The following is a 16069-nucleotide window of genomic DNA, read 5'->3' on the forward strand; positions in this document are numbered from 1 at the left end:
CCACCCCCACTATACCGGTCACGCTCTCTCTCCCTCTCCTTCTGCTTGGACTGCTTGGGGTCATCTGGGGCAAGATCGACACGCAGCGGCCGACCACCGACAGGATTATCGTGGAGATTGCGCACAGCAGAAGCGGCCGTGTCGCCGTCTGCGGAGGGAGAGTGGGTGAGTAAGGAGACAGTGAGTCGACAGGATCGAACACACCGTAATACTCAACAAATCCATATCCTTTAGGCTTGCCGGTGTGCCTGTCAAAATTCATACGGAAGTCCTTCACGGGGCCAACTTCCTGAAATATCCTGACAACTTCCTCCTCATTGATATCGTACGGGAGATTCCCAACTGCGCACAAATTAAATTAAGCAGACATGACTCGTGTATTCCCCACCAAATACAATCTTTGATCCTAACAGCTGAGCGTTGGGAGTTCCCATTGGTGGGCGTTGGAGATAGACGAGCAAGTCAAGTAATTTCAAGTAAATTAAATCAATTTCAAGCATCCTTGTATTTCTCTTTTCCTTCAATTTAATAGTCAATACTCTCGACTCCCCTTATCAACCAACTACCGTCACTAAAATGGCTTACAAGCACTGGTACAGCCATAGAACCGCCAATCACGTAAATGAAGCGTCTGATAATGACAAGCCACCTACAAATACCCCTAAAACCCCCAAAAATCACGCTTCCTACGTCATAGCACACTCCATAGACAGCGAGAAGCATCTTATAAGCTCAGAACACTACTCCATTGCAGAGAAGGGATCAATTGCTACCCCACTCCGCCAGTCTCCCACCAGCTTCCAGGCAGTGTCTGTTGTCGTGGCAATAGCCCTACTTATAGCATCTTCAGAGATTTCTATTCTAATTCTCTTCGCTATCAGGAGATGAGCGACGAGCGCGAATATCCAAACACACAAACAATCTCAGCGGAACTTGTACTTTTGATTCAATATGCATGTGTATTACTTTTTAGGTGCTTTTTCATGGTATTAAATGAAGACGTGGTTTTTTATATATCAACTTGGACAGCACAAAATCGCTCAGTGAATTTGGCGCACAGTCAATACAATCACTTTATTGCAAAATCTTCACATTACATCATCTTGGAGCTAAAGCAGGCAGCGAAACAAGTCAAAACATGAATGCATCCATCTTTATAAGCGTTGTTTAAAAACAATTCAGGGTTCTTCGAAATGTCTTGACTTTTAGCGTGGTTGATTCACTAGGTTTCACCTCAGGCTTCATTGATCTCCACCTCAACCATATAATCACATAACGTGAAATTGAACATGATTCTGAACATGATCGCAGATTCACAGATTCATCCTAAGTAGCCTACATCGACAGCGACAGTCTCGGACATCAACAGAAGTGTCAGAAGTATAATTTGACGGCATTCATTAAGTCGAGCATTCTTCAATCAGTTCAACAATGATCAAATCATCATTTAAAGACATAGAAATACCAAAGACAAGCATCTTTGACTTTATTTTACCGGAACATCAGCAATCCAATGACAAGACTGTTTTCATTGACTCAACCAACGATAATTCTCTTACAATTTCTCAGCTTCGTAAATACTCCTTACAGCTAGCGTATGGGCTTAGAAAATACCACAACATTGGTAAAAGTGACAAAGTACTCATCTACAGTCCAAACTCGATCGCCTACCCCATTCTCCTTCTCGGCACGTCGGCTGCAGGAGCTTGCGTATCGCCGGCAAATCATGCATACAATGAATTCGAGTTATCCCACCAGATCGAGGATAGCGAGGCGTCGTTCATCTTCGCGCATCCAGACAACATGGACCTTGCAATCAAAACTTTGAAAGAGATCGGCTGGCCAGAGAGCAAAATAAATGAGAGGGTGGTGTCAGCGACTGAGGAAAGCTTTGGTAACCACGTCCCATACACTCAACTGCTATGTGATGACATTCAGCGCGGTATACCTGAAAAATTCGATGGAGATTCAGCTCACGATGTTGCTTTAATATGTTACAGTAGCGGTACAACTGGTGCAAGCAAAGGGGTAATGACAACACACCGGAACTTCGTGGCGAATCTGTGTCAATCAGACAACACGCGCGCCTTCGCGCTTCAAGTAAATGACGTAACGCTGACGTTCTTACCCTTTTGCCATATTTTTGGAATTCTAGGCCTTCTCTACACTTTAGGCAAGCAGAATGTAACTCAGGTACTTTTACCCCGCTTTTCTCTTGACGCATTTGGCGCTGTGATTGAAAAATATGGCATTACTGCTACATGGGCCGTCCCGCCAATTCTCAATTCAATCTTGAAAACTGACATTGAAAAGAAATTCGACTTTAGCTCACTAAGGGTAGTGCACGTCGGCGCTACTCCACTAGGAGCTGATCTCACAAACAGCTTCAGTGACAAGTTAGAGGGCGTGGTCGCGGTTTCAAATGGATATGGCAAGTCGGGATAGTGACTGTCAAACACCTTTTAGCTGACTCACAAAAAGGTCTCACGGAAACGAGCCCTTTGGTATGCAAATTACCTTTAGAATATACCAAAACCCACCCATCGTATATTGGAAAGTTGGTTTGTAACACTACAGCGCGTCTTGTCGACGAGAATGGCCAGGATGTTCCAGGCGACAACAAATCGAGTGGAGAGTGAGTATCAGCTTGCTCATGAGTGCCCTCTAACACTCTCAGACTCTGGGTTAAAGGTCCGCAAGTCATGAAAGGCTATCTCAACAGACCAGATGCCACAGCCGAGAGTATGACGTCAGATGGATTCTTCAAGACTGGCGATATAGCAATATATGATAGCAAAACACGCCTATTCAAGGTGGTAGATAGAATGAAGGTAGGAGGTGGACTTTTGTTGTTTCAAGTCTTGCTGACGCCCTCACAGGAACTTATCAAGTACAAAGGGTTCCAAGTTACACCAGCACCTCTTGAAGCATTGATCATGTCGAATACTGAAGTAATGGATGCGGCTGTGATTGGTGTGTATGACGATAAGCAGGCAACGGAACTGCCTAGAGCCTATGTCGTGCCTCAGCACGCGTCTAACTTCAACAATGCAGCTTGGTGTGCGGAGATAGGAGCTTGGGTAGCCGATACGGTTGCAAATCATTCAAAGCTGCGTGGTGGTGTGTGCACAATCGATGTCATCCCCAAAACGGCTTCAGGAAAGATTCTTAGAAAGAACTTACGTACTTTGGCAGCACAATAATATAAACCTTATTCTAACCGTTAATCGGTGTGCTTGTGATAACAATTACGATCTCATGAAATATTGTAATTATGCAAATGGCATAGAATGTTTAACATCAGAGTCTTTATAAGGAATCCCAGCAGCACAAACTAAACTTCCGGGCCGTTTAACCTATTAATTAATAGCCATTCACCTTGAAATTTTCCTTGTTTCAGTTGTTGAATACCAAGGAAACAGGTCATTGGGGCGGCAATGTTTATATGCGTTCATAATCCATTATAAAGCATACATTTTGATCGCCTGATTATGCCAGATGATAATTGCAGCTGACATCAACAACCGGTTATCTTTCTGAAACAACCGGGCGCATCTTGAACCACTCCCACAATGATTGTATCGCCTTTTAAAGACATAGAAATACCAAAGACAAGCATCTTTGACTTTATTTTACCGGAACATCAGCAATCCAATGACAAGACTGTTTTCATTGACTCAACCAACGATAATTCTCTTACAATTTCCCAACTTCGTAAATACTCCTTACAGCTAGCGTATGGGCTGCGAAAACACCAAAACGTAGGCAAGGGCGATAGAGTACTCATCCTTACACCAAACTCGCTCGTCTATCCTATCCTCTTCATGGGCACACAAGCTGCGGGAGCATGTGTGTCACTTGCCAACCCTGCATACAACTACTTGGAACTATCCCACCAGATCAAAGATAGCGAGGTCTCGTTCATTTTCGCACATCCAGACAACATCGATCTGACCAACAAGATACTGAAGGAGATAGGGTGGTCAGAAAGCAAGATACGTGAGAGGGTAGTATCAGCGACCGAGAAAAGCTTCAGGAACCACGTATCATACGCTCATCTCCTCTGTCAGGAAAGGCAAAGGGGCATACCTGAAAATTTTGACGGCGAAAGTGCACACGATGTCGCTATCACTTGCTATAGCAGCGGAACGACAGGTGTAAGCAAGGGTGTTATGACAACGCATTATAACATGGTTTCGAATATTTGCCAGTCAAACAACACTCACTCTTCAGCTTCACAACTCACAGATGTCGTCCTTTCTTTTCTGCCCTTATACCACATTTTTGGACTAGGAAGCACTCTATACACCCTTTCACAGCAACAAGTACCACAAGTGCTGCTTTTCCGCTACTCTCTTGACGAATTTGCTGCTGCAATTGAAAAATATCGTGTCACAGTATCGGCAGTAATACCTCCGATTCTCAACAATATTCTCAAAAGCGATATTGAAAAAAAGTATGATCTTAGTTCACTGAGACAATTGGGTATCGGCGCAACTCCATTGGGAGAAGATCTCGTACACAGCGTCAGTGAAAAGCTGGGAGGTGTCGTAGTGATCACGAATGGATACGGCAAGTTATGAAGGTGGCTTTCCAGACACTTTATAGCTGACACACCAAAAGGTCTCACGGAAACGAGCCCTTTGGAATGCAAATTACCTTTAGAGTATACCAAAACCCACCCCTCGTACGTCGGAAGGTTGGTGTGCAACACTACAGCGCGCCTTGTCGACGAGAATGGCCAGGATGTTCCAGGCGACAACAAATCGAGTGGAGAGTGAGTATCAGCTTGCTCATGAGTGCCCTCTAACACTCTCAGACTCTGGGTTAAAGGTCCGCAAGTCATGAAAGGTTATCTCAACAGACCAGATGCCACAGCCGAGAGTATGACGTCAGATGGATTCTTCAAGACTGGCGATATAGCAATATATGATAGCAAAACACGCCTATTCAAGGTGGTAGATAGAATGAAGGTAGGAGATGGTCTTTTGTTGTTTCAAGTTTTGCTGACGCCCTCACAGGAACTTATCAAGTACAAAGGGTTCCAAGTTACACCAGCACCTCTTGAAGCATTGATCATGTCGAATACTGAAGTAATGGATGCGGCTGTGATTGGTGTGTATGACGATAAGCAGGCAACGGAACTGCCTAGAGCCTATGTCGTGCCTCAGCACGCGTCTAACTTCAACAATGAAGCTTGGTGTGCGGAGATAGGAGCTTGGATAGCAGGAAAAGTCGCCAATCATTCAAAGCTGCGTGGTGGTGTGCGCACAATTGATTCTATTCCCAAAACACCGGCTGGCAAAATACTAAGGAGACATTTACGTACTATGGCAGCACAGGAAAATGGTGCGCTTGCTAAACTTTAAGCCCTGAACATAATGAATCAACTTCGAAATTGTTGTACTTTGGACAAAGAATAATACATAAGGTTTACCATAACTAAAATTCCAAACTAATTTGATGGCCGATGTAGACGGAGTAAAAGGCTGGAAATTACGACACTCACGCTTGAAAGCGCCATCGCTAATGCGGAATATACCGGTGGCAGCTTCACTCCCAGCGGGTAAAAGACACCGGCAGCAACAGGAACAAGAGTGACGTTGAAAACAATCGCCCATATGAAATTGATGATGATGCGTGTCTTGACTAACTTCGATAGCTTGAATATTTTGATGAGCGAGCGTAGTGATGAGTTGAGAAGAATGAAGTGTGCAGAAGATATGGTAATCTGACTACCAGAACCCTGCGACGTGCCCACATCAGCTGCTATAATTGCCCCACTATCATTGAGTCCATCACCGACAAACATAACAAGCGGGGTTACTTCCCTTTTGTCTGGCTTTCCAATCCACCTCTTCATGCGCGAGAGCATTGTAGGCGAAAGCGGCTTACAATTAGCTTCATTCCTTAATTTCTCGATATACTTCACTTTATCATCAGGCATTGCACCCGCCATCACATTCTCCTCAGCGATACCGACATCCCTAGCTATAGCCCTCGCCGTTAATTCCTCATCACCCGTCAGCATGAAAATTTGCTTGCCTGCATTGTGTAGTTGCTGTACTACCTCTCTCGACTCTTCCCTAGGCGAGTCAGCGATAGCTAGTGCATATGTGATCGTCAAAGCTTCATCATCTGCACCAGCCTCTTTTAGCGCCACAAACACAATACTATTACCGTTATTTCTCCAACGGTCGACTGTCGATGAAGGTTGGCTGCCAGCACCGACAAACTTGCCACTCCCAATGCGCATCTCCAGCATTTTATCGTCGCAACTGAACACACCCTTAACTCCACGACCACTAACCTCTTCATACGAGGATAAGTCAGGTAACAGTGAGTGGGATTTCGCGGAGGCATGGCTCTTTACTGCCTTGGCTATGGGATGCGAAGACTGCTCTTCCATAGATGAAACCATACCCCAAAGTACGTCTTCATCGAGCAAACCATCCTCCTTCTTAGAGAGACGTTCTTCCGAAACAATCGAGATCTTGCCTTCTGTGAGCGTTCCGGTCTTGTCGAGCACCACGATCTGGACCTTGTTGGCGAGCTCGAAAGATTCGCTACCAGACTGAACAAGAACACCATGATTGGCGAGTACACCCGATCCCACTGCAATGGCTGTAGGTGTAGCTAGACCAATGCCGCAAGGACAAGCGACGACTAACGTAGCAACGCTGAACTGTATCGCAAAAAATATCTTGCCACCTTGATCCATCTTGCCGCCGAGCTCTGCTGCATTTGCAGCAACGACGAGCCACACTATGAGCGTGATAATTGAGAGTAAAACTATCACAGGAACAAACACCGCAGTCACTGCATCTGCAATCTTCTCTATTGGAGCTTTTTTGGATTGAGCATCGTTCACTACCCGTATGATCCTGTCAATCAACGTCTCCGACGAGGTGCTCGTCACCTTCATAAACACCGCCTTCAGGCAGGTAGTTCCAGTCATTACCTCATCACCCTCGTGGAGAGTGACCGGAAGACTCTCGCCTGTGACGCTGCTCATGTCGAACGGGTAGTTACCCCGGCTGCTAATAAGACCGTCGATAGGCACAACTTCGCCCGCCTGCACTAGCAGCGTATCGCCGATCTCGATAAGTGTGAGCGAAGTCTCCTTTATACTACCTCTGCTGCTGCGTGCCGGAACATTATTACCATTAGGAAGTAACCGCGTTGTTTCGCTGCTTGAGCTATTCTCGTGGTCATAATCACTGTCTGTTTTGGTCTTTGCTTCAGAGAAGGACAGGTCGTTGTCCCCGACAAGCAGCGCTTTGCTTGGTTTCAGCTTGCCGAGTGCACTTATAGCATCACCTGTCTAGAATTCTGTAAGATGACAAATATTGCTTAAATCCTCCCCACCTTCGCTTTCATGTAGCTCTCTAGAGTCCTCCCGATCGAGATAAAAAATATCAAGAAGATGGGCATTTCAAAGTATCCCATCATTCTATCGTCGGGTGTCTTTAAGTGGATATCGATAATAAGCATCGCGATACTCGCAAAGTATGCTACTGTCGTACCGAGAGAGACGAGCAAATCCATACTACCCCACGTGACTAACGCTATCCATGGAAACCTATCACTCTTGCTGACAGCTTTGTAAGAAGCCTTGAGAGAAAGATACGACTTTTTGTGGAAATTCCAACCCACGATGAGGTAAACAGGAGAGGAAAGAAGAAACATCACTACAATACCAACCGTTGCCTGTCCCCAGATGGGTCTTTCAAGCTCACGTCTGACAGGGTGATCTTCGTTGAGTAATTCCATTCCAATAACATTGATTACCAACGCTGCGAAACTGAACACAGCGGATACTGCCACTCTGACCAGCCATGCCTTTGATTCCGCTAAGTGAATTGCGGTGGAACGCGAAGAATTCGCCGAATTGTTTTCTACCGCTGTTATAGTGAATTTCGGATGGGCGTGATGAATATCCCTAATGATACTACGCACAGTGAGTAAAGGAGAATTGGGAGTGTACGTGACTGTTACGAAAGGATGATCGAGCGTAATGTCATTTGTGTGCGCAATTAGAGGCAGGGAGTTCAGTGTGTCTAGCAGGTGTGAAGGACAATGACCGCAAAACATTCCATCTACTTTAAACTCCACGTTGCGTTCGTTGCTCCTAGCCTCATTTCGGCTCACAGTTGATACAGCAGTAGCACCATAACCGATATCTTCAATAGTATCGACAAGGTGGGCGACATCAACGGCTTTGTTATGTTCAACGATAGCAGTAGCACTAGTAAGCGATACGTCTACGGTGAGGACACCTTCTTCTAGTTTTAAGGCGGAACTGATAGTTTGCGAGCAGCTTGCGCATGTCATACCTTTAAACTCAAACTTTGTTATGACAGTGTCTTGGTCTTCTTCCTTCTTTAGAGGTGATGATTCGATAATTTTGCTTTCGTAGCCAATTGTATCGATCTCATTCTGCACGGATTCCAGGGAGAGTTGCTCGTGGATGAATTCTGCTTCTGCAGACATCAAGCTAACTCGAACGCTGTCTGGATCAACACCAGTCATTCCTCGCAGGGTTGAAGAGAGTGTTTGTGTGCAACTAGCACAAGTCATGCCCTCCACTGAGAGCTTTGTAAAGTAGAATAATTTACCAGTCTTTGTTGCGTTTTCGCCCTTCTCTCTGCACTCCTGGCAGCTTTCGAGGTGGCGGGTATTGAGCGTTTCATGAGATTTTCCTTTGTCTTTTGACCTCAAGAATGAATTCTCCTGATCGACCGAATAACCAATTTCGTGCAGAGCCCCAACGACTTCTCGCTTCGCAGCATTTTTATCATCACATTCGAAAGAAACAGATTTATTGAGAAGGTTTACTGAGACGTTTTTGGCTGCTGAATTTTTGAGTGCGCTCTGAATAGCATAGACGCAGCTAGGGCAGTGGATGGTTGGCACTGAGTAGGTATGAGTGGGTCTGTAGAGAAAGCTGCTGATAGCGCACCTATCATGCTTTCCATTTTTATTTATTCTAATCGCCTTACTGATAAGATGGATTGCGTAATTTGTTGATCGTCGTCTGCGGCCTGTCTCGTCTTGGTGGTTGAGGTCAGAGAGACGAAGTCGGCTAATTACATTTAAAGCTGTCGATGCATTCAGTTGGTATTTATGCTGACTTTGGTTATCGAGTACTCTCGTTCCTAGTCACGTGGCTATCGAAGGTTATAAACAAAACAAATATTCAAATCAATGCTGATTATACTTTTTGTATAATTGGAGACTTTAATTCCTAAATTCACGCTTTTAATAAACGCGTAATGCTGTATTGTTTGCCGTAAAAAGAATTTCCTGGCCCGACCTCAGCGTCTTCTAGTGAACATGAGTAAATCGTAGACGCTGGGCCGCTCCTATTCAAACTCAGCTCTTACTCTGTATCTCTCTCATATTCTCTTTGATTGCAGTATCTACCTGAACAAATCGTCCAATGTATTGTTCCGCGCTTTCCCAAAGATAAGATTAGGAGTATCTCGCGCACGCCAAATGTGGAAATAAGATTGTAAAGCACCGATATAATGCGACGTTATCACCAAGTTCCTGTCAAAGCACTTACAAATCACCTGTATCTTGTTACCAAACAGCCAAACCATGTTGAACGTGTGAATTATAAGTCGAGTGACTCACAATAAGCTAGGTACCATTGCACAGGAATATAAGGGGTCCGTATTCAAACAAAGCAGACCTCCCCAAACAAAGACAAAGTTATAAAATACTGAAGGCAACTTATGACTCTTGTGAAATACCTTTTGTGAAATTGAGTGATAGTGCTTGAGTGTTTTAGAGGATGCTGGACTTGGTAAGAGTTCCCCTTTAATTTCGGGGTCGCTGAGAAAAAGGTGTTGTACCTGTTTTATCCTTTGAAAGACGAATTCATACACAACGGAGGAACAAAATACGTTCAAAGTGATCTAGTCTACTTCACACACTTTGCATCCACGAATATACACAACTACAAACGCACAGATGCCGAAATGATTATCGGAGATGAGGTGCCGAACTGCAAAATGAGATCATCTGGTCCTGGGTAAAATTATAAGCGCACTAAGCTACCGTATTCCGCCGATTTATTGCATTGTAAAGTTGACCGTTGTACCAGCCTTCTTTTAAAACATATACAGAAGTACAACGAGAATAATTTAAATTAATTGCTTTCTGTCAAGCTGTCTGATCCATTTAGACAGCCTTAATCTAGAATGCTCGCTCACTCCAGAGATTTTCCAGCTTCACGAGCAGCATGAGGATCCGGCGATCTGCGTATTTCAACCTCCTCGATTATTTTGTTGATCAGAGCAAGTAAAACTCCGGCTGCCGAAAGTCCTACTCCGAGATAGCAAGCACCTCTGATACCAGCTTCTGGATCTTTACCGCCGTTATTCACATGGTTTTCAACCGTCGCGGCGATACCCAACGCGATCGCGATGGAATAGTTGACGAGTGTGTTGATAAGCGATCCAGCCAGTCCTTGATGTTCACGCGGCAGGTGATCGGAGATGATAACCGAAGCAGCTGGGAAGCTCATATCCACACCGAGTGTAGCAATAATATAGCTCACAAAATGCATCGCCCAGTAGGTGAGCTTCACAGGCTCGAAAGCCACTAGACATATTGCGATCAAGAACGAAAACATGGCACCGATGGTCACCCAGCTGCCGCCGAATTTGATGATTAAGATAGGTGAAATCGCTGCTCCTAACCAACCCACTACGCAAAATGGCACTATCTGAGAGACTGTCTCAAGCGCATCAACACCTCGTAGGTCTTGGATGTATCTGATAGAGAAGAGCAGCCAGATGCCAAAGGTGGACCATCCCGTCGCAACGCATCCGAGCATAAGGTTGTTGTGTACGTTCTTGAAAATTGTCAGTGGTAGTAGCGGCTGCGCTACTCGAGTCTCAACCCAAGCAAATACACCGAGTAAGATTACGCCAACTGCGAGTAGAGCACAGACGTAACCATTCTTCCATGTCACAATGGCTGCCTGATTCCAGGCGAAGTTAAGCAGAATTAAGCCGGGCACTGCCGTGAGAGCGCCCCAGTAGTCGAATCCTATTCCCTTCTGGTCGCTTCTGTCTCCATCTGGAGGGATAATCCAGACCGCTAGACCGAACATGACAAGAAGGGCGATAGAAAGCACAAATGTCGACCACACCCATTCAGCTCCGCTAACTGGTGCTTTGACCGAGCTTTGAGCGAAAAGACTGCTGAACAAAGCACCAACCACGAATCCATTGGGGGCAGATGCAGCGAACAAGGCAAATGATATAGCCTTTTTTATGCCTGGCGGGAATGTCCGGCCTATTATTGCTACAGCGTTGGGAAGCATTAAGGCAGGTGCTATACCCTGCAGCGCTCTGCACACGTCGAAGAATATAATCGAGCGCGTGTACACTGTTAAGCCAGTCACCATCGACCAGAGGCTGTACCATGCGAATCCAATGCACATGATCCGCTTATTTCCATATATATCACCCAATCTCCCACTGGGCAATACGAAGGTACCAACTGACAAGGAGAAAGCGGCTACTATCCTAAATCTAATTAAGCCAAGTCAATCACGTAAGTCTCTTGCGCCCACCATGATTGCTGTCCCGGCGACCCTTGCACGCCAAAAGTTTCCGCTATGAACTCTTTGGTGATTACCAAATACGCCCCAAGTCCCACCTGAGTGAACAACATACAACTAACGCATATCACTATTGCCGCCCAGTCCTTGACAAAGTTGAGTGTACTGGATGATCGTTTAGCCGAAGGTTTTGATGAAGCAGCACTGTTAGACTTCTCCGTTGGTTCTTGCACTTGGTCGTCTTCTAAAGCCTCTCTCATATTATTGAACAATGAAGGAGGAAGGGTTGTACGTATTTTATGTAATTACAACTTTTTTCTCCGAACCGGCGAGTGGTGTGAGATATTGAGCAATATAGAGTAAGTCATTAGTCCAAATAAATACTTATTTATGACCGGTCCTTTTTGAATATGTCAACCTTGCGTAACTGTGATTCCGCCAATGCGATCGTAATTTTAGGAGTTTCTTTGTGAAGAAGCAGCGAGTTGCCCTATTTTAATCACTTACTCGTAAAATAACAAAAAAAAAGTACAACCAAAAATTTGTGTTTCTTCAATTGCTCCCGCAACCTGAATAATACGGGTAAGGGACGACAAGGCGGGAAACTCTGTAACCTGATTCACCTAATTTTGTAGTACCTGAACGAGATACTTTATTGGACAGCTTTCTTTCACGCCACCATGTCTTTAGAACTTTTTGACAGGCTCTTTGGAGTAGGGCTGACGTTCGGTAAAATATTGAGGTAATATAACTCCGAGTATGTGTTTGATGGATATGCCACTTCTAAAATTCATCATCTCTTTACATGATCACGCTTAATAATATATTTCTTTTTAACCCCAAGCCTTTCTTTAATTTAAACATTTTCTTAACATAAAAAAGTCATACCTATAATGATGTCATACGAAACAACTGTATCCGGAGGCACACTTTTTGGAGCGAATAAATTTTCATGGTCGCGATATGATTCTCCTGAGTGGTATATGACTAAGAATAGTATTTGTCATCCTTTAATTGATAGAGATTGATAGAGAATGAATTGCTTTGAAGCAGCTGTATGTGATATCGCATTCCATGATCGCTAACTGACTGTCATCCACTCGCTACAGCACAACACAAGATGGACGGTACCATCTCTGGTGCGGTATCACCTCGATCAAAACACAAATCACACATTTTTTGAGGATGCCTGTGGTCAGAAATTCAACGGCAAAGACACTCATCAAGCTGTTTACAGAGCCGCTGCTTACATCCAGCATCAACTTAATCACAACAATGACCAGGCAGTCGGGCTCTACTTGGAAAATGAGATATTAAGCTATTCTTCGATAGCGAAAGGTGTCAATGTGTCGGGTAATAGATTCATTGCACTTTCCAACAGGAATTCAGTGGCGGCGTTGGCCTATCTTATCAAAAAGTCAGAGACTCACCACTTAGTATACGGCAATACATCTTTACAGCTCACCAAAAACGCCAAAGCAGTCAAAAATGAACTAGCCAAGGATGGCTACGCGCTTAATCTAATCGAAACACCTTCATTAGATATGCTGTTGCCAAAGTCGGGTGAGTTCAACGTCAACTTAGACCCACTTCCTCCACATTTCGAGGAAGACTCGAATGTAGTAATCATGCTCCACTCTTCGGGTTCTTCAGGTGACTTTCCAAAGCCTATCAAGCTTACAAACGAGTCTATTCGGGGCTGGATCCTTGCACAAAATCCTACGGCCGACAACAATGTGATGGATTTATGGGGAAAGAAGCTTTACGCAGGTGCATTGCCAACGTTCCATGCGATGGGTATCTTGTTTCATGTTATAGGATCGCTATCCACGCCTTACATCAATACCATTCCCAAAATTGACATTCCACCTCCATTTCCTACTCCTCAAGGTATCCTCGATGGTGCCAGGCAAACGGAAAGCCACATCGTAGTCGCCGTTCCAGCCTTCATTGAAGAATGGGCCAAAGATCCGGAAAGTGTCGAATTTCTCAAGAAGTTAGATTTAGTGATGTTTGGTGGTGCTCCATTAGGTGAAATTGGGGCTACTTTAGCAAAAGAAGGTGTGCCACTACTTTCGAACTACGGCAACACAGAGTGCGGAGCTTCCAGCTCCATCTTCGAAATTAGGCCTCGAAGCAATGTGGACGACTGGGCTTTTGCGGTGCTCTCGTCGAATCACCACTACAGGCTGGCTGATCAGGGTGATGGTCTATTTGAACTCCAGTTCCTCCAAACCGATAAACACGTACCATCTGTTAATAACCTGGATGATGTCAAAGGATATGCCACTGGTGATCTTGTGGAGAGACACCCAACGAAACCTAATTTGGTTAAGATTGTTGGCAGATCAGACAGCCAAATTATCCTGGCATCTGGTGAAAAGACAAATCCCGAGCCAATCGAGCGCATTATCAATGCAAATCCTCTGATCTCAGGATCGGTGATGTTTGGAAGACAAAGAAGTGTTAACGGTATACTTATACAGCCTAATGATACCGTGGACAACGCTGAAAGCTTCATTGATGGCATTTGGCCGTCCGTCGAATCTGCAAATCAGCATGCACCACAACATTCCCGCTTGCAAAAGTCCTTGATTGTTGTTGTTGATTTAAGCAGGCCACTTCCTGTTACTCCAAAAGGCAGTAGTGAGATTGCTATTCTGAGTGTCCGAGACACCCCACTGACACTCACCAGTCAAGCGTAAACCCGCGATCGAGCTCTACAGGAAGGAGATCGACAGAGCTTACGACAGCGCGAATGATGTTGGCGTTGGTTTAGTTGCATTTGATAGTGCGAATGTCTTGGCATCTGTCTCAGCGATTGTCAAGTCAGTGATCGGCAATACTGTCGAAGATGACGTTGACCTTGTCTCGCAAGGCATGGACTCTATGCAGGCGACAATAATCCGCAATAAGCTCGTCGCATCCCTGAAAGCCTTCAAAAATGTATCTTTAGCTGCAACAATCGCGTTTCAGCACCCGAAAATCACTCTTCTTTCCGATTTTGTTGGGCAGCTGCTAAATGACGACAGCAAACATCTGTCAGAGGAGGAAATAATTGCTGCGAAGGCTGCCGAGATCGATGCAACGATTGCTTTGCACACGCGCGATCTTAAAAGCAAAAGCGCACAGGGATGGTCAAAGCCATCAGGCGAGGGTAGGAATGTGGTTGTTACTGGTACCACTGGCGGACTGGGTACCGAACTTCTCGTTACTCTCATCCATGACCCTAGCGTCAAACGCGTCTACGCTCTCAACCGCGCAAATCCTCGAAAGCGTAAGAGTATTAAAGAGCGTCAAGTGGACAGTCTAGCTAGGAAGGGCATTCCAGCTGCTGGAATTGTTGAATCACAGAAGCTGTCGCTCATCGAAGCCGACTTAGCAAAGCCAGATCTTGGATTGAGTACGACCATTTACTTGGAAATTAGTGCCAAAGTGGACGTGATCATTCATAACGCCTGGAGAGTCGATTTTAACGTCGCCTTGCAGTCATTTGAGCAGGACATTTCCGGTGTGGTCAATCTTACCAACCTCGCGATCACATCAAGTCGAGGTGCTGCAGTCATCTTCACGTCATCAATCGGAAGTCTTGCGCGCTGGCCAGTCGGCAAAAAGACATTCGAGGAGCCGATCTCAGACCCCGCAATTGCAGTTGGAATGGGATATGGTGAGAGCAAGTTTGTTGGTGAGCGTATCTTGGCCACCGCCTCACAGAAGACGGGACTACCAACGACTGTCCTTCGAATTGGACAGCTTTGCGGTGATAGAAAGTCTGGTTTCTGGAGTTCTTCGAATTGGGTACCAGCGATTATCAAGTCTAGTCTCGCCCTCAAATGTCTTCCAAATGGAAATGATTTAGTCGCGTGGATCCCGCTAGACAATGCTGCGCAAGCCATTGTAAACTTTTCGCACAACAGAAGAAGTCTAGGCAAAACACATGATCTTTTACACATCGTGCACCCACGCCCACCGAGCTGGAGCGCGGTCTTTAACGTGGTGGCTGAATATTTGAACAAGAGAGGCGCTGGCGTCACACTAGTGAGCTATAGTGACTGGCTGGAAAGGCTGCAAGCCGAGGATACCTCTAACATGTCCGACAACCCTGCTATCAAGCTGCTTCCGATGTTCGAGTCCAGTGATATTGCTGCTCATCGTCGAGAGTTTGTTGAGGCTATGGGAAATCCGCTTCTGCTGACAGAGAGATCGCAGAAAGCGTCTGAGTCGCTTAGAAACTGTACCGAACTCAACCAAAGAGATGTTGAGAAGTGGATGAATCACTGGGTCAAGGAGGGACTCTTATAGACGATTATTTATTTATTGTAAAGATCATAATAAATTAGACAATTAACGCTTAATATGAATATCATGTAACCGCATCTATATCAACAATCCTAGTAATCTCGTCAATAGATTTGAAGTTTAGCAAGCGCACCATTTTCCTGTACTGCCAAAGTACGTAAATGTCTTCTGAGAATCTTTCCTGAAGCCGTT

The 16069-nt window shown here is 45.1% G+C and overlaps 7 protein-coding genes across 7 annotated transcripts in view; 4 read left to right on the plus strand and 3 right to left on the minus strand.

Moving 5' to 3' along the window:
* J056_004089 (Cleavage stimulation factor subunit 2) overlaps positions 1–434 on the minus strand; it is a gene marked incomplete at both ends in the record, with an annotated part of 1187 nt that extends 753 nt beyond the window's left edge. The window contains 3 exons of the mRNA XM_009269298.1: positions 16–148; positions 205–342; positions 389–434. Coding sequence (XP_009267573.1) covers positions 16–148; positions 205–342; positions 389–434 — 317 coding nt within the window. The remainder of the gene's footprint in view (positions 1–15; positions 149–204; positions 343–388) is intronic.
* Positions 435–576: 142 nt separating this feature from the next.
* On the plus strand, positions 577–888 carry J056_004090 (uncharacterized protein; the record flags this gene model as incomplete). Its single annotated transcript, XM_009269299.1, has 1 exon — positions 577–888. The coding sequence occupies one exon, from the start codon at positions 577–579 to the stop codon at positions 886–888; it is 312 nt and encodes a 103-aa protein (XP_009267574.1).
* A 543-nt stretch (positions 889–1431) lies between these two features.
* On the plus strand, positions 1432–3203 carry J056_004091 (4-coumarate--CoA ligase-like 7; the record flags this gene model as incomplete). The annotated part of the gene is made up of 4 exons (XM_009269300.1): positions 1432–2435; positions 2498–2635; positions 2678–2831; positions 2880–3203. 4 exons carry the CDS (start codon positions 1432–1434, stop codon positions 3201–3203), a joined length of 1620 nt encoding a protein of 539 aa, XP_009267575.1.
* A 369-nt stretch (positions 3204–3572) lies between these two features.
* J056_004092 (4-coumarate--CoA ligase-like 7) lies at positions 3573–5369 on the plus strand (the record flags this gene model as incomplete). Its single annotated transcript, XM_009269301.1, has 4 exons — positions 3573–4545; positions 4624–4777; positions 4820–4973; positions 5022–5369. 4 exons carry the CDS (start codon positions 3573–3575, stop codon positions 5367–5369), a joined length of 1629 nt encoding a protein of 542 aa, XP_009267576.1.
* An 86-nt stretch (positions 5370–5455) lies between these two features.
* J056_004093 (Putative copper-transporting ATPase HMA5) lies at positions 5456–8978 on the minus strand (the record flags this gene model as incomplete). The annotated part of the gene is made up of 3 exons (XM_009269302.1): positions 5456–7324; positions 7369–8915; positions 8963–8978. 3 exons carry the CDS (start codon positions 8976–8978, stop codon positions 5456–5458), a joined length of 3432 nt encoding a protein of 1143 aa, XP_009267577.1.
* Positions 8979–10216: 1238 nt separating this feature from the next.
* On the minus strand, positions 10217–11838 carry J056_004094 (Drug resistance protein; the record flags this gene model as incomplete). Its single annotated transcript, XM_009269303.1, has 2 exons — positions 10217–11543; positions 11591–11838. The coding sequence occupies 2 exons, from the start codon at positions 11836–11838 to the stop codon at positions 10217–10219; spliced, it is 1575 nt and encodes a 524-aa protein (XP_009267578.1).
* A 774-nt stretch (positions 11839–12612) lies between these two features.
* On the plus strand, positions 12613–15880 carry J056_004095 (Linear gramicidin synthase subunit D; the record flags this gene model as incomplete). Its single annotated transcript, XM_009269304.1, has 3 exons — positions 12613–12633; positions 12688–14224; positions 14274–15880. The coding sequence occupies 3 exons, from the start codon at positions 12613–12615 to the stop codon at positions 15878–15880; spliced, it is 3165 nt and encodes a 1054-aa protein (XP_009267579.1).
* Positions 15881–16069: the final 189 nt, after the last annotated feature.

The sequence above is a fragment of the Wallemia ichthyophaga genome, assembly GCF_000400465.1.
Source record: "Wallemia ichthyophaga EXF-994 unplaced genomic scaffold scaffold6, whole genome shotgun sequence".
In the NCBI taxonomy this organism is placed as follows: Eukaryota; Fungi; Basidiomycota; class Wallemiomycetes; order Wallemiales; family Wallemiaceae; genus Wallemia; species Wallemia ichthyophaga.